This window comes from Cetorhinus maximus, chromosome 21, assembly GCF_964194155.1.
Source record: "Cetorhinus maximus chromosome 21, sCetMax3.hap1.1, whole genome shotgun sequence".
NCBI classification, from domain to species: domain Eukaryota; kingdom Metazoa; phylum Chordata; class Chondrichthyes; order Lamniformes; family Cetorhinidae; genus Cetorhinus; species Cetorhinus maximus.
Genome location: NC_135899.1, coordinates 76,954,745 through 76,980,663, shown reverse-complemented (window position 1 = coordinate 76,980,663; position 25,919 = coordinate 76,954,745). Strand labels below are relative to the sequence as shown.

At 42.5% G+C, this 25,919-nt stretch overlaps 1 protein-coding gene across 3 annotated transcripts in view; it reads right to left on the bottom strand.

Moving 5' to 3' along the window:
• LOC144696020 (YTH domain-containing family protein 2-like) overlaps positions 1-23,492 on the bottom strand; it is a 35,155-nt gene extending 11,663 nt beyond the window's left edge. Inside the window, exons 1-5 of one of the 3 annotated variants that reach the window (XM_078567195.1) lie at positions 23,060-23,492; positions 22,777-22,801; positions 19,857-19,936; positions 12,410-13,975; positions 11,311-11,625 (exon numbers count right to left, since the gene is read on the bottom strand). In XM_078567195.1, the coding sequence (XP_078423321.1) occupies positions 11,509-11,625; positions 12,410-13,975; positions 19,857-19,936; positions 22,777-22,801; positions 23,060-23,086 (1,815 nt within the window). In that variant the 5' untranslated portion in view covers positions 23,087-23,492 and the 3' untranslated portion in view covers positions 11,311-11,508. Of the gene's footprint in view, positions 1-11,310; positions 11,626-12,409; positions 13,976-19,856; positions 19,937-22,776; positions 22,802-23,059 lie in introns of those variants that run through there. The other 2 variants (XM_078567197.1, XM_078567196.1) reach the window with 2 other exon arrangements.
• Positions 23,493-25,919: the final 2,427 nt, after the last annotated feature.

Genomic DNA, 25,919 nt, shown 5'->3' with positions numbered 1-25,919 from the left:
AAACTGCGCATCAGTGAGCAAGTTATTGCTAAGCAAGTGCTGCTTGATAACACTGTTGATAACCCGTTCCATCACTTTATTGATGATCGAGAGTGGACGGATGGGGCGTAATTGGCCGGGCTGAAGTTGTCCTGCTTTTTGTGGACAGGATATACCTGGACAATTTTCCACATTGCCGGGTAGATGCCAGTGTTGCTGCTGTCCTGGAACAGCTTGGCTAAGGGTGCAGCAAGTTCTGGAGCATAAGTCTTCAGTTCTATTGTCAGAATATTGTCAGGGCTCCTAGCCTTTGCAGTATCTCGTGTCTTCAACAGTTTCTTGATATCACATGAACTGAACTGAATTGGCCGAAGGCTGGTATCTGTGATGCTGGGGACCTCAGGAGAAGACAAGATGGATCAGCCACTCTGCCCTTCTGGCTAAAGATTGTTGCAAATACTTTAGCCTTATCTTTTGCACTGATGTGCTGGGCTCATAAGAACATACAAACAAGGAGGAGTAGGCCATTTGGCCCCTCGAGCCTGCTCTGCATTTAATATCATGGCTGATCTAATAGTAACCTCAACTCTGTTTCCCACCTACCCCCGATAACCCATCCCCTCTTTGCTTACCAAGAATCTATCCACCTCTGCCCTAAAAATATTCAAAGACACTGCTTCCACCGCCTTTTGAGGAAGAGAGTTCCAAAGACTCTCAACACTCAGAAAAAATTTTGTCTCATCTCCGTTTTAAATCAGTGGCCCTTTAATTTTAAACAGTGACCTCTAGTTCTAGATTCTCCTACAAGAGGAAACATCCTCTCCACATCCATCCTGTCAAGACCCCTCAGGGTCTTATATGTTTCAATCAAGTCACCTCTTACTCTTCTAAGCTCCAGTGGATACGAGCCTAGCCTGTCCAACCTTTCCTCATAAGATAACGCACCCATTCCAGGTATTAACTCTGGTAAACCTTCTCTGGACTGCTTCCAACGCTTTTACATCCTTCCTTAAATAAGGTGGCCAATACTATACACAGTACTCCAGATGTGGTGTCACTAGTGTTCTGCATAAGTGAAGAATGAGCTCCCCACTTATGTATTCAATTCCCCTTGCAATAAATATTAACATTCTATTAGCTTTCCTAATTGCTTGCTGTACCAGCATACTAGCCTTTTGCGATTCATGCACTGAGACACCCAGATGCCTCTGCATTTCAGAGGTCTGCAATCTCTCACCATTTAGATAATATGCTTCTCTTTTATTCTTCCTGCCACTTGCCAGATCTTTGCCCACATACGTAACCTATATCGTTTGTAGCCTCCTTTTGTCGTCTTCACAACTTCCTTTCCCACTTTTGTGTCATCAGCAAATTTGGCAACCATCCCTTTATCCAAATCATTTATATAAATTGTAAACAACAGACGTCCCAGCACTGATCCCTGTGGCACACCACTCGTCACATCTTGGCAACCTGAAAAGGACCCATTTATGCCTACTCACTGCTTTGTTAGCCAGCCAACCTTCAATCCTTGCCAACGTTACCCAATGTACCATGACCTTATATTTTCTGCAATGGCTCCCCCAACATTGAAGATGGGGATATTTGTGGAGCCTCCCACTCTGGTCAGTTTAATTGTCCGCCACCATTCACAACTGGATGTGGCAGGACTGCAGAGCTTAGATCTCATCCGTTGATTGTGGAATCACATAGCTCTGTCTATGACTTGTTGCTTATGTTGTTTGGCAGTCAAGTAGTCCTGTGTTGTAGATTTACCAAGTTGACACCTCATTCTTAGGTATGCCTTGTGCCATCCCTATGTCCTCCTACAGTCTTCATTGGACCAGAGTTGATCCCTGACTTGGTGGTAATGGTAGAGTGGGGGATATGTCAACCCATGAGGTTACAGAATGTGGTTGAGTACAATTCTGCTACTGCTGATGGCCCACAGCACCTCATGGTTGCCCAGTCTTGAGCTGCTAGATCTGTTCAAAATCTATCCCATTTAGCATGGTGGTAGCGCCACATAACACAATGGAGGATATGGAAGTTGGTGGGGATGAGGTTAAATATGTTTTTCCCTCTTGTTGGCTCCCTCACCACCTGCCACAGACCCAGTCTAGCAGCTATGTCCTTTAGGACTCAACCAGCTCGGTCACTAGTGATGCTACCAAGCCACTCTTGGTGATGGGTATTGAAGTCCCCCATCCAAAGTACATTCTGCATCCATGACACCCTCAGTGCTTCCTCTAAGTGGTGTTCAACATGGAGGAGTACTGATTCCTAAGCTGAGGAGGGGGGTGGTGCGCAGTACTTGCTAATCAGGAGGTTTCCTTGCCCATGTTCGACCTGATGCCATGAGAATTCATGGGATCTGGAGTCAATGTTGAGGACTCCCAGGGCAACTTCCACCCAACTGTATATCATTATGCCGCCACCTCTTCTGGGTCTGTCCTGCTGGTGGGACAGGACATACCAGGGATGCTGATGGCTGGGACATTATCAATAAGGTATGATTCCATGAGTATGACTATGTTGCTTGAATAGTCTGTGAGAAGCTGTCCCAATTTTGGCACATGCCCACAGCTTGTTAGTAAGGAGGACTTTGCAGGTTCACCAGAGTTTGCCATTGTCGTTTCAGTTGCCTCAGTCGATGCCGGTGGTCTGTCCAGTTTCACTCTTTTTTTGACTTTCTAGCGGTTTTGATACAACTGAGTGGCTTGCTAGGCCATTTCAGAGTCCACCACATTGCTGTGGGGCTGGAGTCACATGTAGGCCAGATCAAGTAAGGACAGAAGATCTGTTTCCCTAAAAGACATTAGTGAACCAGATGGGTTTTTACAGCTACTGACAATTGTTTCATGGGCATCATTAGACTTTAAATTCCAGATTTTTATTGAATTCAAATTCCAAGATCTGCCGTGGCGGGATTTGAACCTGGGTCCCAGATCATTACTCTGGGTCTCTGGAATACTAGTCCCTTGGCAATACCACTGCACCACTGAATCTCTCCCCTCCCACCCACCCCGCACCCACCCAAAAGTTCAAAGACTTTTTTTTTTAAAACCTATGTATCATCTCCACCCACAAGTAAAAGCCAGAACTTTACTGGACCCCTTGAGTGTAATCACCAAGCTATTGGAACCAAGAGCTGACAGATCAAATACAGGTAACAACAGGGATGAAACAATAGGCTTCAGCATAGTGGCTTAGAGAAGACCACCCAATATTTGCTTTTTGGGGCTCGACTGTATATTTAGGCTCTCCCAACATGGGCATTTAGGAAAGGCTTCTTTCCAGAAGATATTATGCTGTCTACCTCCTCCCATGATGTCACTCTCACAGATACCTAAATTTGCAAGCTTAATTCATGCACATTTAAATATTTCTTAGGGTTTACTGTGGATTAAAGGTTTACAAATTTTATCAAAAATAACATTTATAACCGTGCCAAGTTATGCAAGTTTTCAAAAATACAAATGGGAGCATTCTGGATTGTACTTCTAAATGAGTTATGGCCAAGAAATGCTGGAAACACTGTTTAATAGGGCTCTGTAGGCTAATTCCGATTTAACTGGCAATGCTTAATCCAGGGGACACTTAAGACTTTACATTTACTCTGGGTCTTGTGTCAACTGGTGAGCTTCCATCTGTATTAGCCTTTAGATGAGGTGTTAAACTGAGGTCCGCACCTACATTCTCAGATGGATATTAAAGATTCCATAATACAATTTTTTTTTTAAAAAAGCAGCAGGGGAGTTCTCAGTATCCTGTCCAGCAGCAGGGGAGTTCTCAGTATCCTGTCCAACACGTATCCTCAACCATTACCACTAAAACAGATTATCTGGTCATGTATCTAATTGCTATTCATAGAAGCTTGTTGCGTGCAAATTGGCTGCCCAGTTTTCTACATTACAACAACATCTCATTGGCTATGAAGCACTTTGGGCCAGTAGCAAAAGCTATGAAATTGCTACTTCATCCCAACCTACCAGCATAGCTTTTAATTCCTTTTTCCCCTCATACTTAATTTAGGTTTTCCTTAAATGGATTTATGCTATGATCACAACTATGCCCTACAGCCACCCTATCAAAACATCTTATAATTTTAAAGACATCTCTCAGATCACCCCCTAAGCTTCCTCCTTTCTACAGGAAAGAGCACAAGTATAAACTCTTGGGTCTGGATTACAAGATAGATTAAACAAACATATTAAATTGACCAAATGATAGACAATAAAATTTGTGCAAATTCCTGGAGCTCATTCCTTGCAATGCTGGATTGGTGCTGTGCATCAGTATGCTGAGTATCGTTCTATTTTGTATCAGGGTTCAAGCACTGCAACACAATGAAGAATGTGTTTAACAGGTCACAGGAAGAAACTGAGGCAGATCACTAGTTCCACAAAAAGCAGTTGTTTCTGTCCTCTGCCAGCTGTATGGACGAGGTTATTTTTATGCCCCACTCAAGAGGCACATGTGCAATCAGCAGCCTTCCAGTCAAAGTGCCTGAATCGTACATGCCCTGAGGGTAATTAAGGGAGATTAGGGAGGTGCATGTGGCATTCACCGAACTGTAATATAAGCAATGCAGTGCCAATGTTTCCAGCCACATGTAGATCCACATCAGTGATTTGTCCCATGCCACAGGGTGACACCGGATATTATACAGTGCAATTAAATTATGAGGCAAGGCTGTACAGTCTAGGTTTCAATCCCAGAGTACAGAGATTAAGGGGTGATTTAATTGAGGTGTTTTAAGATGATTAAGGAGTTGACAGGGTAATGGGAGAGAAAACTATTTCTCTCATGAGCTAACCCAGAAATAAGGATGCACTACCTAAAAATTACAGCAAAGTCATTCAGGGGCCTGGTCAGGAAGCAAACCCATGACTTCTACCACCTGAAAGGATAAGGGCAGCAAGCACATGGAAACACCATCATGTCCAAGTTCCCTTCCTAGTCACACCATCCTGAATTGTAAATGTATCACTATTCCTTTATTGGCACTGCGTCAAAATCCTGGAACTCCTTTCCCATCAGCTTTATAAGTATACCTACACAAGATGGGCCACGGCTATTCAATAATGTGACACTCCACCACCTTCTCAAAGACAGTTAGGGATGCTTTCCTTGCCAATGACTCTCTCATCAATGAATAAATAAAAACAATTCCAGCACTTTGGTTAGAGATTACCAGGACACCCATATGTTTTCATCTCAAGTCTTCACACTACACCCATTTCCTAACATTTAACTGAAACTATTTTTTTGCACTGCCTCACATACAAGATACTTTTATTTCTTTGTGAACAAGTTCTTAGTTTAATTTACAGCAATGAATATTGATGCCTCTTAAGAGTTACTGCCTTTGACATTTTGCCATTTACTATTCTATGTGCCAACTATCTATGGTCCAAAACGCACAGAACTTTTTCTCTTGGGAATATTTCATTCACTCAGTGATAAAATTATTTTCCCATGAATCACTTCAGTTTAAATGTGTGTTCCTGTCCAGGTTGACTCCAGTCTGCAGGCCAACCTAAAATCAAATAAAAAATTCCCACTCTCAATACTTTTTGTTCCAAGACACTTATTGAGCCTAGTTCCATGGATGCCAAGAGATCCAAGTGACAAATCTTCACACAAGACTCTTGGCATCAAGTGCTGACTTAGCTGATCTCATGTACTACCTTGGGCTCCCCAGTTATTTAGTTTTAATAAAGGTCCAGAACCTGGCCACTACCTTTCTGAAATTACAAATAAACTACATCTTGCAGAGTGCCATTATCTACTTAATTTACATTATGCTCAAAGCATAAATCAGAAGTTCATCCACAGGAACTCCTCTTCCTAAGTCCATATAGTTTCTTCCCAATCTTGCTTTAAAAGTACTCCTCCAGCCCAGCTCTTTGTAAACTTTCACCAGCTGTTGATGCTACTGAGACTTAACTTGTCTTTTTCTGTGAGATTTGCCCCCACCTCTTTTTTTAAATGCAGGTGCTGTGTTTTCATTTACAGAAACTCAGCTTATCTGTTTTTCTCAGGAGTACAGTCAGTTTAAGGAAATACTTCCAAGTCTACTTTAGCACCTTAGGATATGACCCAGGGTTTTCAGTCCCTTCAAATCCAACAACCACCAGCTCGACACCAATCCCATTCCAAGATTCAATATACTACAGTAATTTGTTCGCAAGTCAGCATTTTCTTTTCCCAAGACAGAAAATAATCACTTATTATTCCTTCTTTCAAGGAATTCTTCCTTCAATGGCTAAATTGGGCTCAGGAGCGCAGGATGCACAGCACATTTTTTAAAATGTCAGGCCATTAATCAACTTACTTAGGAAAACAAGAGGGCACACTCAGCTGTGGAAGACATATTCCCCCTGTACTGTTTATCTGGTTGCATTTTCAGTTATTGAGACAGTGGATGCATTAGATCTGAAGTTTCATTGGGGGGGAAGTCTCAACACAGCAGCTGAATTTTCACATCCTACTGCAGGCACGATGCCTAACTTTGTTGTCAGCACTCAATTTTATTTTATATATAAATGTATGCTAGCATCATGTCACAAGCACACAGATGTACAAAAATGGTTTGGTGCATTTAGCACAACAGCAGGCACTTCAAATGAATACCAGATGGCAAGACACATGAATATCTGCGTTGCCTTTGGAATTCTCAAGGTCTCAATTGATATTTGGGAGCAGTGGAGAACACTCTTAATATAAAGTCTTGTTAGAACACAATTAACAACTGACAAAGAAGCTCCATTCACAATTACAATATGAGTGTTTTATATTGGCAGCATTTCAGTTTGAGTTTCAGGCAGCTGTAATCTAGTGAACCTTCCATATCCCAAGGACGAACTTTCAGACCCCTCGGGAAACTGGACCAACAAGTCTGTTGGCAGAACCAGAGTTGGTAGCTTAAACACTGGGAGTCAGCTCACTGCTGCCAATCTCCCAGAATCTGAACAGAGATAGCACTGTATAAAGGCAGCCCTGTCACAAAGCAGCACCTATTGTAATTTGCTTCATCAGTGCTGAACAAACTTTCTCTCGTGCTTCATCAATATATATCAAGCTGAGTTTACTGAATTTTAACTTCCGATTCAGATTCAATGCATACCAAAATGTTTTCAGAATGTTTTCTGACCCTGGACAATGTTCTCACCAGGACACACTGGGAGCACAATTACATCAGTGTAACAGAACTCCTATAAATGCCACCAAGATCACAGGGATGCAGCAAAAATGTGGAAACCTGGTAAAACACAGCTTTGCTCTGGGATTATGGCACAAGGAGCAGCTTACAAAACGTCAGCTTAATTATGTTGAAATTTCAATACAAGCTAGTCAGCCACATTATTTAGATGTTTTCTCAATATGTATTTCCCGTGGCCAATTAGGAATTGCTCAATCTTTATCCTTCCTTAATGTGAAGTCTCAGGCATGTGCCTACAGAACAGTGACATTTCAAAAATAATTAATTTGAAATGCAGTGTTTTGGGACGTCCCAAGGACATGAGAACATAGAGCAATGTACAAATGCAGTTCCTTTGATTTTTCATTTCTTCAGTCCTCTATGCAACACGACGCGCAAGTGACTCCCAAGGCATGCTCAAGCAGCCCGTGTGGTAGAGCAAGAGAAAAGTCAGGAACAAACTCTCACCCCAGCCCCCACCATGTTCAGGCTCTCCCCTGCCTCTCCTAATTACAGCCAAGATTGTGCATTTACTTTTAAGAAATCAGAGTGAAGATCTGAGCTATTTTGTTAAGTCTTACAGATTTTCATGCAGCCAAATAAGTGGTAGAATACTTCACAATGTTATCCACCACTGCGAACTACCCCACTTCCCCCACCAGTATCCTTGGGATCAATGCCTATTAGATAGCAGTCTTCTCATACCAAGCAATAATTTGACCCTGTGGCCAAATAAAATTTCCAGTACTCCAGGTTATTGGCAGGTCACTTGCATATCCTCTTGGATAGAGGACTGAAGAAATGAAAAATCAAAGGAACTGCATTTGTACAATGCTCTCCTTTGTAGCAAATATTACATATGTCAGTACCTAGCCTACCTTTTGGATCAATAGCAATTTCTACTGCTCGTAGTGTTATTTTAAGTTCTCTTACAAATAAGATAGTTGCATTCATAATAATTTTCATGTAGAAGGCTCCCAATGGTGTTTCATAAAGGAGAAGCAACTGCAAGCATTAGAAGAGTTAGAAAAGATCAAAATAATGGCTAAGGATTTGAGACAGCTTTTTTTAAAGGCAGGGAGAAGCAGCAAGGCAGTTTGCTTTAGGTAGAGCATGCCAAAGATCAGAGCTGGAAACTACACCAAAGGTGGGAGTAGAGGGTGCACATGCCACAAATCAGGAAGACCAAAAAAACAAAGTCCGAAAAAACAAACCTGCATTATTATAGCACTTTCCACAACCCCAGAATATCCCCAAATGCTTTACAACCAGCAAAATATTCTTGAAGCGTAGTCACTGTTATAACGTTGGATACATGGCAGCCAATTTGCATATAGTAAGGTGATACTGACTAGATAACAATATGTGATGTTAGCTGGGGGATAAATACTGACCAGGATATCAAAGAAAACTTCCCTGCTCTTCAAAATAGTGCCGTGGGATTTTTATGCCCAAAGAAGTTTCTGTTTATAAAACATCAATTACACAGCACTCGTACTGCAGTGAAGCATAGGCTGAGATAGAGAGCTAGAGCAATTGTGCAAAATTTGTACATTAGGTTTTACATTCCAAGCATGCCTGAACATTTAAACTCATCTGCCTAAACAGAGTTTTAGGCTAAAGATGCAAATTGGTTATCAGAACTTAGGCAAACTTCAGACATTGGCTCCCACCTTTCCAAATCATATGACCTCAGGGCCCACAAAGTGCTCGATAGCCACTGAAGTACTTTTGAAGTATAGTCATTGTTACAGTGTAGGAAAAGCAGCAGCCAATCTGCACACAGCAAGCTCCCACAAATAGCAATGTGATGACCAGATAATTGTTTTTGTGAACAAATATTAGCCAAGACATTGGGGATAACAGTCCCACTCCTCCAAAATAATGCTAGGGATCTTTTATGCCCACCTGACGTCTCACCCAAAAGTCTAATCTGAGGGCTTGAATCAGACTGATGGAATAAAGTCTCCCCTCTTTGGGGGTGACAGTCAAGTGAGATTAATTTTAACCCAGTTACAATTTTGTGCACAAACGATAGCATTATCACATAAAAATTGGTGGGCTGTATGGCAACCCCAAAACTGCATAGGGGCATGAGGCTAGGCTTCAGGTACAATGCCAGCATATGAAATATCAGCTTTTGTCTGCATGTAACTCATGTCACAATTTATTTGCAAGTTTCAAGTAGGAAGCTGATTCTTTAATGAACCTTGAGCGTGGAGGGGGTCATTAAAGTTTTTAGTTAAGTTTCCAGTGTCCAGCTGATAATGAATACACAAACAAGTGATAAAATTCAGTAACTGGAAAAAGTGCAGGACAGAATGTGATTATAAGACACAAGTGAAACAAGGACACATTTTGGATTACTTGCTCGGTAAGTGCCTGAAACAGCGTCAACCTCTGCCTTAAAAAGCACAAATCAGGTTCTTTTTAAAAAAGATACACAGGGTTGAGTAGAGCTTTTATCAGCCATTTCAGGGTGAGCCAACAAAATGCTTTCTAAATTTGACTTCACTCAATTATCATACCACTTACACAGATTGATGAATTCTGCCGGATAATTCTTGGAGGAAGTGTGCACATTAACGTAAGGTGATAAAAACATGCATACTACAGCACCCTAGCACATCAGAGCACGGAACAAAATTTTTTGTGCCAATTGTTGCTTGGAGTTACACAGAATTAACCGCAAACAGGCCATTTGGCCTAACTGGCCTGTGTTTGCGTTTATACGCTGCATGAGCTTTCTTCCGACCCTTCCAGCATATCCTTCTATTCCTTTCAGGGTGCCCCAATTCATTAATTACACAGCAAGGTCCCACAAACCACAGTGGAGATAAATTTCCAACATTTTAGAAAGTGCCATGGGATCTTCCTCATCTAGCCCAAAAAGCACACAGGACCTTAGTCTGACCTCTTACCCAAAGAGGACATCTCTGGCAATGCAGCACTCTCATTCACAACACAAATATTAGTTGAGATGACACGCACAAAGTCTTGGGTGTGAGGACTGAACCTGCAACCTCTGATCTCAGGGTAATGTTAGCATAATGGAAAGGACAATTTCAACATCAGGAGCTTTTCAAATTCTACATAGCAAGGGTTAGGTAAAAGTAAGACCCTTCTCCCCAGCTTGCAGTGCATCAGTTTGATATCTTTCATGACAATCCTGAAACTACAACCTATTTGACTCAAATTGTAGGGAGTTTTCTTTCTGTGCTGTGTGAACTTGGATCTATCCAAAATTGCCTAAGCTCATTCCAACAAATACAGCAGCCAGAGGAAAGGTGCTTTCATGTAAGATTTTAACCCAGGTTAAATATAAATACAGCATCCAAACCCACTGCTCCACCTAGAATATTAATGAATATTCTATCTGGCACAGATAAAACAAAGAATCCAGCCTCAACATTTAATTTCCATGATCAGAATACTTAGATCTCATGTATTTTCCAAAATAATTACCCTTTTGTGGTTATTTTGAGTTGGACTATAGCAATCTAAAAAATTCATTCTCTGGCAAGGTCAGTATTTGTTGCCCATTCCTAATGCCCATCAGGTGGGTGGTGGTGGGCTTCCTTCTTAAACATTTACAGTACATGTAGTGAAGGTGCTCCTGTAACGCAGTTAGGGAGTTCAAGGATTTTTACTCAGCAATATATGTTCATGTCCAGATGATCAGTGACATTAAGATGATGGTATTCCCATCATCCTGATGTGCTTGTCCTTTTAAATGGAGGTTGCGTGTTTAGGAGATGCTGCGAAAGAAGTCTTGTTGAGCTGTTGCAGTACATCCTGTAGATAGTATATACTGCAGCCACAATACACAAAAAGTGGATGTTTAAGCACATGAATGGGGTACACCAATCAAGACGACAACTTTGCCCTGTACAGTATATGGAATTTGCTATGCAGTATTTTAGATATCATTACTGTCATAATCAACTATTTACAACATCTGTATTTGGCCATGTGAACAGCACCAGACCAGCATGTCACCATAAATCAACCATAGATATTCATCCATCTGTTGGTGCTCCTGAAGCACGTTAATGCTGAGGGATGGACATACTGCAAGTCACTTAACGTCAGCATCTCACACACAATAATCAAGTACAGCATGCTTGGATGTGGAGTAGCGCTCCCTTTATTATGCCCCAACTTTAGAGAAGTGCCCCACCATACAAATAATGCTTTTCCATTTACTACACCAGTCGCTGTGATTTTCTCATATTGTCAACACAATCCCAAATTAGGGGTAATTGTGGACCATCAGGATGGAGATGAATTGCCACAAAATCATTTTACAGTTAACAGAATGTTCAGTTAAAAGAAAGTCTGGCTGGACTTAACGCAAGTTCAGATGGTGAAATGAAAGCAATATTGCGGATGCTGGAATAAAAACAAGTGCTGGAAATACTCGGCGAGTCTGGCAGCATCTGTGGAGAGAGAAACAGAGTTAAAATTGAGTCAAAAATGACTCTCTCCACAGATGCTGCCAGACCTGAGTATTTCCAGCAGTTTATTTATCCTAGTGGGGAACTCAAAGACTAATCCATTGCACCAACTCACCCCCAGAGGTTTCAGGTGGCCATTATAGTCAATTGAAATGGTTGGTGTTTATTACATTTTTCTACTTTCTACAAACAGAAGCAAAATAGAATGCACACTAGCGTTTCTGCGGAAATATGTGCCAAACTTGGTCATGAGCTGCATCCTAATGCTTCAAATAAATTTACCCACAGCATTAAACTGTGCGAGTGGCCAGTGCTGTCACTTGTCTTATTTTGCAAATATTATTAGTGAAAAGAAAAATCATATTTGAGTCAATATTCTTTTATCATTTATACTCGTACGATACCCCAAATTCATCGCCCTAAGTTTTTCTCACCATTTCATCCTACCCTCAACTCAATGCCCTACTCTGCCCAAGTTTGGATGGACAACATCTATGTTAATGCAGGGAGAAGAGCTACAGTTCAAGGGGACATTGAACATTTTACACCCTTCCCATAATATTTATTATGAAATTCTAGTGGCACTACTTGGATAAATCTAATTCTATAAGCTATCAATTCAGACAGAATGAGGTGTAAGTAAACAAGATTTTTGTATGTTAAAAATGAAACTTAACACTGAACTTAAAAGCTTGCAGGGACTTCCCAGGTTGACAATTTTCAGCACATTACAATCTTCCAATTAACATTTTTTAGTATGACCAACCTTTTTAACACATTCCTCCTCCTCTTGACGTTTTTCGTAATGAGAAAAGTCATCAAAGATGGAGGTCGTATGCTTGTAACTGGCAATAATTTTCAGAACCTGCTTGGCTTTTTCCAAGGGCACCTCCTGAGTGTCTCGGGAGTTGGTGACAGGTTTATTCTCATTGTTTTCCAGGCGAATGTGCCGCAGTTGACTATTGGGCACGTCCTTCACAAATATCCACCTCACGTCAAACCGTCCCTTCCACTTGTCCTGAGACCACACCCCAGCACAAGTGTTGTAGTCCACAGTTGACTTCATCTCGGCGACACCACAGAAGTGGCCACTCCCGTTGACGCTAAACAACAGGTAAACAGGGCCCTTGCCATTCATGGTACGGTAGGCTCCATCCAGTCTCTTATTGCCATGCTCGGTACTACACCAAATGGAATATTTAATAGAGCGATGGATGTCATCCTCAGAGTAGCTCTTAATGATGAAAACTCGTCCGTGTTTGGGATTCCAGTCAAAATCCTTGGGGTTGTAATTGTTGACAGATCTCAATTTCTCCAAGACTGGATGCGCTTCCACAGAAGCAGAATTTGAATTCCCATGCGCCAGCCCAATGCCTCCAGCATCCACTCCATTTTGGCCAAAGCCAGCTGCCCGGTTGCGGGGTGCAACCCAGCGGTTTGGCTGTGGCTGCTGTTGCACCGGCTGTGGTGGCACCTGCTGCTGCTGGCCCGAGGACACCTGCTGCGGCTGCATGTTCACCACCTGTTGGCTCACCGGCAGCTGAGGTGGCTGGCTTTGCTGCTGGCCACTGGCTTGAGTTGATGGTTGAGGAGCACTTTTGGCCACAGTCCCCTTGTTATCCCAGGTACCAATATCCATATTATGTTTAATTGGAGGCGGTGGAAGGGATGGTCCACTAGACCCACCTTTTGCCTTCTTGGGTTGGGGTTTCGCTGGCTTGCTTGCTATGTCTGCCCATGAAGTTGGTTTCGGGGGAGCGATATTAGTTGGTGGCATGGGATTAGAAGGTATCGCATTATTTGAAATAGTCGATATAGGATTACTCCCAACAGCAGAACCTACCATTTTAGATACGTTATTAGCGACCTCACCACCACTTAACTTCAGTCCTGCCATTCCTTGGTCAATGCTGTTCATACCTGGTGCTTTATTCAGCGTCTCGTTAGTAAAAGCTGACTGTCCATCCATCATAGCTCCACCCAGAGAGCTAGGAGGGTAGGCATAGCTGCTGGGGCTATAGCCTGAGCTTTGAGTGGACTGTCCCTGAGAACTGCTGGTCCCCCAAGCTGAGAAGTCCACACCACTAGGGAAGAAATTAAACCCATGCTGGCTCAGGAAAGGAGTGTTCCCCAAAGTTCCTGGCTGTCCAAACATTGCATCAGGTAGGAAGTGATGCTCTCCATTACTCAGCTGTCCATACGACGTCAGATAGGGCATAGGTGGGTCCCCTCCTGTAGACCAGGCAGCTTCACTTAATGAATACTGGAACCCTATAGATGGACTATAGTAACTTGGTAGGTAGGAGTCAGACATGGCAGTGTAGGTATTGTTCTGTTAAAAAAATTAGAAATATTCAGTAAGAAAAGTTGCATGAAGTACAGTAACCAATATCTTAAGAGTCTAAGTTAACTCTCAAAATCTAGCCAACAGCTGTAAGAAAACAAGAGTAGTGTTCAGCAATGTCATATGGATTTTCATAACACATTAAGGTGGGTGTATGAAGTTTCCACCCGTGTCCACTTAAATCGTCAGCACTGCTAGGGAATGTAAAAAACCCCAGAAACTTAGGGGCTATACAGTAGATACAGCTAGGCCCCTCCACCATGATTATAAAACTTCCTCAATCCTCTCAAAGTTACCACTGAGAAATACAATATGGACTTTCCTGACTTGAAACATTGAATTTTGAAGCTCAAATGTAAAATAAAGCATGAGAATTGTATATCTTGCATAAGTTGGAAAGATTATGCATTGAAGAGATTCTTAGGATTACCCCTTCTTAAATGTCCTCAGTCTCCACAATAACACCCAAGCCTCTCTTAATAGGAGTTTCTAACTAAAATATCAATAAGTCAATGCTATTCCTTCCCAATGATCATCCATATTACTTGTCTGGTGTTGCGTGGGGCATAACTTGAGGTTGGGAACTTGGCATGCAAGGAAATCATTTGTACACCTGAATCTTATTAAACTCTACAGAGCTCTAAATTACCATCCTAAATTCATCTCTCTCATGATCATTAGTAGTGTCAGTCTAAATTTAAGCCCTAAGCTCTGGAATACAAGCTTTTGGTCACCTATTCTAATATCTCCTTACGTGGCTCACTGTCATATTTTCATTTTACAATGCTCCTGTGAAAGCACCTTGGGATGTTTTATTACGTTAAAGGTGCCATTGATAAATTTAAAGTTGTTGGGAGAATGACTTCCCTTAATTGCACTAATATCAATTAATATCACCTAGACAAGTACAAACACTATTTAAAAATGTGAAATTCTTTCTTCACTCCCCCTGTTCAGAACACAAAGTTTATTAACTGCAAAGAGAAATAGATAAACAGAAAAAAGGCATTATAAATATTACAGCACATACAAAAGGTTAAAATAAATCACATCACAATGAATGGGTCAGCATAAAACAACAGAACAAGGACTCATAAAAAAAGATTTTTTAAAAAATAAATAGCTTTAAACGATTTTGCTTGATCAAATGGTTTTATAATTCTGCAAAGTAACTTGGCCATAAACATCTCCATGGAAGTACACAAGTGCAGCCTTTGTTCTGATTGCTGAAGCCCAAACTATATGTACAATTATACTACATTCTAATTACAAGACTAATGGAGAAATGGCACAACCCTCCTATTCAATCCTGCTGCAGCTACTCCCATTAGGCATTCAGTTGGAAAGTTGAGAACTCAAAAGGTGGCCAACGGTTGCACCATTTACTAGCAAAACAGAATAAAGAACTGTTACTTCATTTGGAGGGGAGAAATGCTTGGGTCTTCCAATTGTGTCTCACTAATAACTGAATAGTACAGTCAACTTCCCAACAAATGAAACTGTCAGGCAGAAAGAAATGACTCCTGTAAACTTATATTTCATCTAGTGCTGCTGTACAATCAAACCCTATTCAATCCAAGGTAATGACTGGGAAGGCGCACTGGGTATTTCCCCGTTCCTCGCACAGGCATCCAAAAAAAATGACAGGAGCATTAGAAAATAACCAGTCATCCTGTGCTTGCAGGCAATTTGACCATAGGCAGCATCAACAATCTGCATTGAACTATACAAAGAATGCCCCAGGGTACTCCACAAATAGGAGCTAACAAAATAGTGGACATTAAGACACTGTCACATATCTGGGTTTTTAATCCTTTTCCTTCTTGGAATGGATTTTTGGATTGAGCTACTTTTAAGCATCATTTTTTATTCAAAAAAAAAGGTGACTATGTACTGGGTTGGAAGAAAATGTTTTCATTTAAAAAACACGTATTAGAGCCAGACTGAACTAGTCATGATAAATCAGAACAGTCATGATCTCACCTCAGGTGCTCTGAGAAAAGTTCCGTTTGGAGTAAAAACAGAAAATGCTGGGAAAACTCAGCAGGTCTGGCAGCATCTGTGGAGAGAGAAACGGAGTTAACGTTTCAAATCCCTACGACTCTTCTTCAGAGCTCTGAAGTAGTCATACGGACTCGAAACTTTGTTTCCCTCTCCACAGGTGCTGCCAAAACTGTTGTGTTTTGCCAGCATTTTCTGTTTTTACTTCAGATTTCCAGCATTCATAGTATTTTTCCTTTAGTTCCGTCTGGGTTTGGGAGAGTGGCATAGAAGAGAAGGAGAGGCGGTAGCAGGCCTGATGAGCAGTACTGCAGTGAACCACTAGTCAGAAACCAAGACAATTTTCCCCAAGGGACAGGAAACAAGGGAACACCCATCCATACGTTTGCAACCTTTGCTGGAGCTGACTGCTCAGTCAGTCAAGTTATAACGAGAATGCTACAAAGGCAGCTTTGGTCAGTAGGAGAATACAACAAGGTAGTTAACGGTTAAAAAAAGACAATCCACTAATGTGGAGGAGCAAGGCACATTTGTTATTTTGTATTATGCAAAGGCAAGTTGCCAACTTCCTGATGTGCTTTTAAGTATGCCCCCAAAAAGACGGGGCAAGCACAAAAGACACAAAGGGACTTTATCATTATACCACTGGATTATGTCATTATCCAGGTACATGTTAGGCTGCATAAAGTCTACTGCCAAGTCTGCTACCCAAGAGCAGCAGGAAATGCTTACAAAATTGACCGATCCCACTTAACTAAGGAAGGAATCTATGGTGAAGCTGATACTTACAGGCAGAAAGGGTGTACAAAAGATTGATTGAAAAGATGGGAAATGTTTTCTAAGAGGAGTAATAGAAGAAAAGCTTTAGGCAGAGAATTCAAAAGAAAAGGCACCAGGCTGTCAAAGGCTCAGCTATCAATACAAAGATTGCATAAAGATAATGGGTAAATGTACAAAAAGCTAGTCAGAGGAATGGATGATGAGTGGAGGTGGGGGGTGGGGGGTGGTAGGGGGCTGCAGCTGGTTACAGAGACAACTTAGAAGGAGACCTGCAGAGATTCATGGATGGGTTCTTAAATTGGGTGGTATTAAGAGCAGGCCAGTAAGGAAAATGCTAAATAGTGACTAAAGCATGAGATTCTTAGCAGTTAAGAAGTTGAGGTAAGGACAAAGGCAAAAAGTGCTGTGGAGATGTCTTTGTGATAGACCGGAATAGAGGTCCGAACCTGAATTCAAGGTTGAGCAGGGCACCAAGGCTCCAAAAGGTCTGGGTGAACTGAAGTTTGTGGCCATGGAGCGACATAGGGATGGAGAATCAGTGGAAGGCAAAGCAGGCTGGAGTTTGTGGTGAGGGTTCACTGCCTTGATCTTCCAGGTGCTGAGTTGGAGAGCTGTGAACCATCCAAGATTAGACATTGGACAAGCAGTTCAACGGGAGTGGGGGAGGGGCATCAGCAGAGGCAGGTGTTATCAACATATATAGAAGCTGACCCCATGCCTGTCCTTGGTCATAACTGAAGGTCCACACTACCAGGAGGGGAAAGGGGAAAACCACTAGAAGAGGGTAGGGAATCTCAGCAAATTCTATTCCAAGCTGAAGAACACCAAGGCCAATTTTAGCTTTTTTTGCGATTCCCTGACTAAAATCAGCTAACTCAGCACAATCCCATAATTGAACAAAGGTCATTATGGTCTAGATGGTGAAGTACTGACTAGGTATGGGGAGGACAGCTTTAAGAAAACATTTTAGAAATGGAGTAACTGGCCCTTGTATGGACTACAACCTTTCCAATCTGCCCTCAAAGTTGTCTCCACCTTAGCCTCCAAAGCACTGAAGCTCTGAAATATAGACCAATAAACTTTCATCTTAAGATTTGCCAGCATTCTTGCTCTTTGTTTGCATTTTAATTCTTCTCATTCCAGGTAACCACAATTTCATTAGCCTGTCTCTCAAACATTTTGAAAATGACATTTCGAACATCTGGATGAGGATTATTCTCAAAAGATGTTTAGTTTTTTTTTATACTTAGAGACATCTGTTTAAATGCACAGATTAGCAAACCAAAGTTAGTTTTAGCTTCTTCTCATTGGGAGAAGTCCAGGCTAGCCACAACAGTGCTTTATCATTCCACAGTGTTTGATTCTATTCTTGATGCTTCCACCCTCTGGCACATAATCTAATCCTCCTCCCTAACAAAGAAATCACTAAAGACAATTAATGATGGAGAGAGGCAAAAAAGAAAATTTAGATAGATCACAGCAACTAAACTCCCCAAAGCCACAATTAAACACACTTCAGTGGGGAAAGAAACCTCAGGATTAACACATGCACTACCACCATGTAAAAAATGAGTTCTTTTATTCTAGAACTGGCTACAGCTTCAAAACAAATGGGAAGTTCAGGATAGACAAGGAAATAGGATGAAGTATACAATCACTTAATGAGATGCATCAAGGATCATTACAAACTTTTGAGGAACTAGTGAAGTGTCTGTCCTCAAAATGGCTCGATTCCATTAGTAGCCTCTCTTGCACCTGATCGGCAGATAATCTAAAATGCCTCTCAAGTGAAGCACTGAATGAATGCTGCATTGTTGGAGATGCTGTCTCTGAGAAAGCAAGGCCACACATTTCAGCTAAAGTGGACATAAAATCCCATGGTATCATGTAATAAGCAGGATGTTCTGCAGTAGCCTGGGCCCAGTAATTTCAACCAACTGATTTACCGGTCACCATTCTCATTTGCCTTTTATGAGAACTTGTTGTTTGGAAATTGGTTACTGCATATGCATAAGTGAATTAACTTCAGAAGTAATTGGTTGTGAAGCACAGGCATCCTGCTGAAATGTTAAGGTGCCACATAAATGGTATTGTTGTTAATTGGTGTAATGAACCTGCGAAGGATCTAATTTTGAAATAAGCTCACTGTATATTAATTTGGTAAATTGAACTATTTTCTGCAGGTTATAATAGAGAAAGCCTTGAGCTCTTCTGCTGGTACAGTGAATAGAGCCTAGTGTGATTCCATTAGTGTCTCTTGCTTAGGGGCATAACAATTGACCTTAAGAGTCCCTGCTTCAGCAAATCAGCTAGATTTTTTAGTCCCTGACACTAACCAGTGAGTTCTACTGGCAAGCATATGTATAGATGTCAAACAGAAACTCAGATTCAGCTGTGATATTCATCAGCAACAACCTGCTTTATACAGTGCCTTTAATGCAGTTTGCCTAAAAAAGGTAGATTTTTAAAAGTTGCTTAAAAGTGGAGTGCCTGTTGTCACACAATGCTAACGGTCACAAAATAAAGACATCAAATGATTGGAGTTGCAATCACGCAAGGGGTCAACACTTCCAAAAGAGGGGAGGAGAAAAATTGGATAGGTACGCTATGGAAAACAGTCCCCATTTTGAAATGTAATATTGGCATTTGTACCCATGCTGTTTCTGCTCATATTCACAGAAAATGAGGTTCCCAATCTCAGTTACTTAACTGAAGGTAAGTCTAGGTGAGACTGTGGATGAAATGTTGACAGGAAAGGAAAAGGTGAGGACAAAGGATAGCAATCTACCTACAATACCCTCAACAAACCCGGGAACAATGACAATACCGATCGTGCAAAAAAACCCTAAAAATTTCTGTTCTAATTTGCCTAACAAATTCCCATCCAACTGAAGGAAACCTGCTCACAAAAATTAAATTCACCATTAATGCTAAGACATTGCTAATTTTATTTTGCAAGAACATAGAACTGCCCCCCCATTGCCATCAACCTCCAGTGTTTCACATTATAAAACCGATGGAACAGGATCCGTTTCCTCCTCCTGAACTCCCACTCCATGAATTGCTAAACAAATTCTCGCACACTCACCTGCCTGGTCTGATTGCTCAAATAAGGCTCAAAGTCATCGTCGTTTAGTGCATCCTTTTGATGAACAGCTCCATTTTGCACTATAACAAAATTGGGGGGGGGGGGAAAGATTTAATGAAAACTGGAAATTTTATTATGTCATTAACAGCAGTTACCCACCAATAGCAGTGTTAGCCTCAAAGGCTATATATGAGAGCTGAATCTGGTAATCAAGAGCTGAAATAGAATTAGGTGAAGACAAAAACCCAACATTTCGCTCTCTTGCTTCCCCTCCAGTTGTATCCTCCTAGATAGCAACTATCAGCAAGTAGGGAATCATCAGACAATCCCACTCCAACCCTCACCAGACACCTACTCCTGCACTTCCAACCAAGAGTCCGGTCAGCATGACTCACTAGCTCACCATGCAGTGTATTTATTCATTAGGCCAGACAAGCACGTGGTGCAGCCGTTCAAAGATACAGCATTCCTGCCAAGATAACAAGCTCAAGGCCTATGAATAGTAGCTTGGCTTTCTCATCACATGTTTTCACTAACTGGGTATATTCTCAGTTACAAAACCCAGGCAACTTTCCGTAATAATTGCCTCAACCAGCTCTTTAAATAAACATAGCATAGTAGTTGCGGTAGAATAGAGGGCGCTATTACACAGATGCTTTTACAACATCAGCTGCAAACTTCAAGGAAGAAAATGCAATAAGCAAAACTCTTCACTGGGCCAGTTGATAAATGCACAGCCTTGTGTGGTGCTTAGCCAGAGATCTAAAAGTTCCAATCTGGCCCCCAGTCTGTGCTGAAATGCAAATAAGAGGTTCCATAATTTGCCTCAGCAGCCCAGGGCTACAAAACATCAAATCAGTCAGGGTTACTGCCCCTGATCACTATTTAAGGACCCCTGCTGGAAAAGTGCTCAGCTATGGATATCAGCCATAGACAGGATTTTATCCAGTTGTGGTGACCCTTACAGTTGAATAACATGCCAACACAACATCGAGACCTACAAGGGCTGGCTAATTGGAGCTGTACCTCAGTGAGAGTCAGCACCTTATGGGAAGTGGGAATTTTTTTGGGGGTGGGGGGAGAGAAACTAAGCTGCACACCAAAAGAAAAAAAAGTTTCATTCAGGCATCTTACTGGGCATAGCTAGCCACAAGACAGTATAAATTCTAAAATCGTATGAAGCATGCCACTATTTTAATTGGGAACAGTAAATTATTCCTTTAAATAAACCAATGACGCAGGAAGCCCACAGAATGTGATATGATCAACATGCTTTTACGGACATAAATAAAGCAATAGAAGCATTTGTGAATCTGCTGGCCAAGTGTTTATAGTTCAAACAGCAAAGCTAGCAGAGAACCCAGAAGGATTTTTCCATTGACTGGATACGAGACCCCATATTGATTACCAGGCAAGTTTAAGAATGTGGCTTGATCAATCTAACAAGCCTTTTTGTTTAATTCACCACATGAATTGTGGCCATTATGAGGTTTGCTTCTACATTAATAGCTTCCTTGATTACTATGTATATTTAAACTGTGCTTGAGACTTGTGACCAGTTATTATTTTGGTACAGCAAAACACAAGCAAAAGATGGATGCTTTTGGAATGGCCTCACAGAAAGAAAATGTTATAAATTGTCTAGGTGTCAGGGTGATTTAACACTCAAGTAATGAACTTATGATAGGCAGGGGACACATGCTGTATGGCTGGAAAATCAATTACCTCTCAAAGGAGCATTCTGCATCTGGGAAACGTTTGGGTGGTACACGTTTATGATTAAGGATGGCAGCGTTGTCACTACAAATGCATTTACACAGAGTGGTATTTATTTTTCCTAGAGATGCAACAAAATAGTTTGCACGTCTAAAACTTGATATGAACGAGCTTGCTCCAAATAAATGTGTCTGTGGCTTCTTGCTAGGAAAGGACCATGTGAAGACAAGAGCTAAGAATGGGAAGACTTTTAACAGGATTAGAAACAAAGGGTAGGCGGCATCAGGATTTGGTAGAGGGAAAGCACAATAGCAAAAATCCTTGGCCAGGCTAGTTATTTCAAATAGCAAAACTATAATAAATTTTCACAACTGAACTCTACAAGAAATTTGCAATATAATTATGAGAAAGAATTACAACTAAAAATATAACAAATCTTTCAAACAGTAGAAAGTGTTAAGAAGAATTTACAAAACTTACATAGAGGCAATCTTTTTAATCCACAAGCAGAGCGTAAAAATTTGATTGCAACATAGATTAAACTCATTCAACAAAAATGATGAAATGTTCTCCCCTCCCCCAATTAAGGGAGTGTCTTGCAACTATAATGTGTATAATTCTACTTAACTCTCCTCTGGTGTTAAATGTACATGTTTCAGCAATTAAAAATCTGAAGCCTCCAAAAGTAAAAGTAGCTACGGTCAACAATGCAATTGTTTTGCTGTTAAAAAAATAAATAAAAATCTGCAATGAGGATGTCAATGAAATGCATTAGTCATTCTTCCTGTTCATGGGGGAAATGTGCATTTTATATCAGGGATCTTTATAAATTTAAAAGATCCAAATTCTCTCAGATTTCCCGTTCCCACCCCCACCACCCCCCCCCCCCCCCCCCCACCCCAAGATAGACGGGGAAAGAAAGAAAGAAAGAAAGAAAATGAAGGGAGAGTTGAGGCGACTAAGGCAGTGGAGACTTGGTTCCTACTCGAGCCCCAGGATTTAAGGCCTATGCTGCTTCCCTTCCCCAAACACAGGAACCTTCCTCGCCGCTGATACGAATCTGTTCGGAGTAATTAATTCTCTACAAAGTCCAATTCCCCGCTTCACCCCCCACCCTCCAAACCACAGATCTAGCCACCATTTTAAAATAAAACACAACAGGACAGCCCGAAACTGCAGGGAGGAGGCGGCCGGACTTTCTTACCTTTATTTCCTTGGCCTTTCGGTCTCTGCGCCAGTCGGTTTCCGGGCGGAGGGGGGAGGGGAGGGAGAGAGAGAGAGAAAGGAAATATCATTAATCGAGTGCCGAGGCTGCGGCCTAAACCCCCTTGTGCAAAGGGAGAGGGGGGGGGTGGAGGAGGGAGGAGGAGGGGGGGGAGGGGGAGGAGATTTGGAAGGGGTTGGGGGTGGGGGGAGGCCAGAGGAAAATCCACAAACACCCGGCCCGATTGACGGGGGGGGGGATAGGTTTGGTTTCACATCCTTACCTGGTCCAGGACGCTGGTGGCCGACATTTCTTCATGAACCGAGGCCGGGGGGTGGGGAAGGGGAGGGGGGAAAGAGTAGGTACGCGGGTCCCGACGCTGTGGGCTGGGCTCCAGCGGCCTGCACAGCGCGCTGACTAAACGGGGTACGGGAGGGCGCCGCGCGGCCGAGGATTGATTTTTATTTTTTATTTTTTCCCTCTCTCCGACCGAGCGAGCGAGCGAGCGGACTGGGTCCCGGTGGATCGATCCGCGCTGCTGCTGCCGCCGGGGTTTATTGTCCAAACTTGTCCGACGACTCGCTTCTGGCCGCTTCGCTCTGCGCCGCTCCTCACTCGCTCTCCCTCCCTCACACAATGGCCGAGCCGCTCACATGGGCCACAGCGGAAACCCAACTACAAGAGCGCCGCCCGCCCGCGCACTCAGCTCATCCCAAACCCTCCCCTTCAGATCAGAAGCAGCCCGACCAGCGGTCCTCCCGTTGCAGCGCCACCTGCCGTCCCGGAGGACTCCTCCAGGCAGAGTCCCATACTTCGATGGATGCCTTCAGCAATTCCCCATAGAGGAATTGGATATGTAATAGAATGTTACAGCACACCATTTGAATACCTCTATCAAATCTCTTCTCGATCTTCTCTTCTCCAAGGGGAATAACTCTAGAATAACTCTAGCTTCTTCAATATATCCACATAACCGAAGCTGGGACCATTCTCGTGAATCTTTTCTGTGCCCTTGACTCTTAACACCTTCACATCCTTCCTAAACTGTGGTGCCCAGAATTAGACACAATGTAGGGTTGCCCACCCTCCTGGGAGCCTGGGGCCTCCAGGAATTGAACATCAGTCTCCAGGAACAAAAACAAAAATAGCTGGAAAAACTCAGCAGGTCTGACAGCATCTGTGGAGAGGAAGACAGTTAACGTTTCAAGTCCGTATGACTCTTCGTTAGTCCTCTTTAGTTCTGATGAAGAGTCATAGGGACTCGAAACATTAATTCTGTCTTCCTCCCCACAGACGCTGTCAGACCTGCTGAGTTTTTCCAGCTATTTTGGTTTTTGTTTCAGATTTCCAGCATCTGCCGTATTTTGCTTTTATCAATCTCCAGGATACTGCTGTGTGCAATCTTGGAGAAAGATCATGGGGACATTTAAAAAACCTTTAAGAATTTCACCTTACAAGATATAAAAATATTTAAGTGGAGAAAAGGCTGTTTAGCTGACATTTAAGCATCATCCAATTGGGTAATGAGTCTTCTTGCTTTCTAATTGGAATAGGAAGGCAGTCCATCACAAGGATGGATGTGATGGCCGATGACTGACTGGAGTGTGGGGGCAAGTCATGAGATGAATACATTTCATTACAGTTTGCAATCGTAACGTATACTCCAACTGTGACCAAGCTGATGTTTTTACACAGGTTTAACATAACTTCCTTCCTTTTGTAATTTTTGCCTCTAATTATAAAGCACAGGATCCTATGTGCTTTCTTAATTGTTTTCTCAACCTGCCCTGCTACCTTCAATGGTTTGTGTACATATACTCCCCAGCCCCAGTGCTCCTTCACCCTGTTCAAAATTGAGGTGGCGGCGTAGTGATATTGGCACTGGACTGGTAACCCAGAGACCCAGGGTAATCCTCTGGGGACTGGGGATTGAATCCCACCATGGAAAATGGTGGAATTTGAATCCAATAAAAATCTGGCATTGAAACCATTGTTGTAAAAACCAATCTGGTTCAATAATATCCATTAGGGAAGGAAACCTGCAGTCCTCACCTGATCTGGGCTACATGTGACTCTAGATCCATAGTAATGTGGTTCATTCTTAAATGGCCTAGCAAGCCACTCAGTTGTATCAAACCACTAAAAAGTCAACAAAAAGGAATGAAACTGGACAGACCACCCAGCGTTGACCTAGGCATCAGGCACAACAACAGCAAACCCAGCCCTGCCGACCCTGCAAAGCTTGTGCCAAAATTGGGAGAGCTGTCTCACAGACTAGTCAAGCAACGGCCATGATCATACTCATGGAATCATACCTCACAGGTCATGTCCCAGACACCACCGTCACCATTGCTGGGTATGTCCTGTCCCACCGGCAACAGAGGTGGGGGCAGGTTGGAAACAGTCAGGAGGGAGTTGCCCTGGGAGTCCTCAACATTAACTCTGGCATCAATGAAGTATCATGGCCAACACCCACCCTCCAAGCTGATGAATCAGTACTCCTCCATGTTGAACACCACATGGAGGAAGCACTGAGGGTGTCAAGGCCGCAGAGTGTACTCTGGGTTGGGGGCTTCAATGTCAATCACCAAGAGTGGCTCGGTAGCACCAGCACAGACGGAGCTGGCTGAGTCCTAAAGGACATAGCTGAGTCTGTGGCAGATGGTGAGGGAACCAACAAGAGGGTAAAAAATGCTTGACCTCATCCTCAAAAACTGCCTGCCGCAGATGCATCTGTCCATAACAGTATCAATACGAGTGACCACCGCACAGTCCTTGTGGAGACAAAGTCCCATCTTCACCTTGAGAATACCCTCCATCATGTTGTGTGGCACTGTGCTAAATGGGATAGATTTCGAACAGATCTAACAACTCAAGACCGGGCATCCATGAGGCACTGTGGGCCATCAACAGCAGCAGGATTGTACTCAACCACAAGCTGTAGCCTCATGGCCTGGCATATCCCCCACTCTACCGTTACCACCAAGCCAGCGCATCAACCCTGGTTCAACGAAAAGTGTAGGAGGGCATGCCAGGAGCAGCACCAGGCATATGTAAGAATGAGGTGTCAACTTGGTGAAGCTACAACACAGAACTACTTGAGTGCCAAACAGCATAAGCAGCAAGTGATAGACAATGCTAAG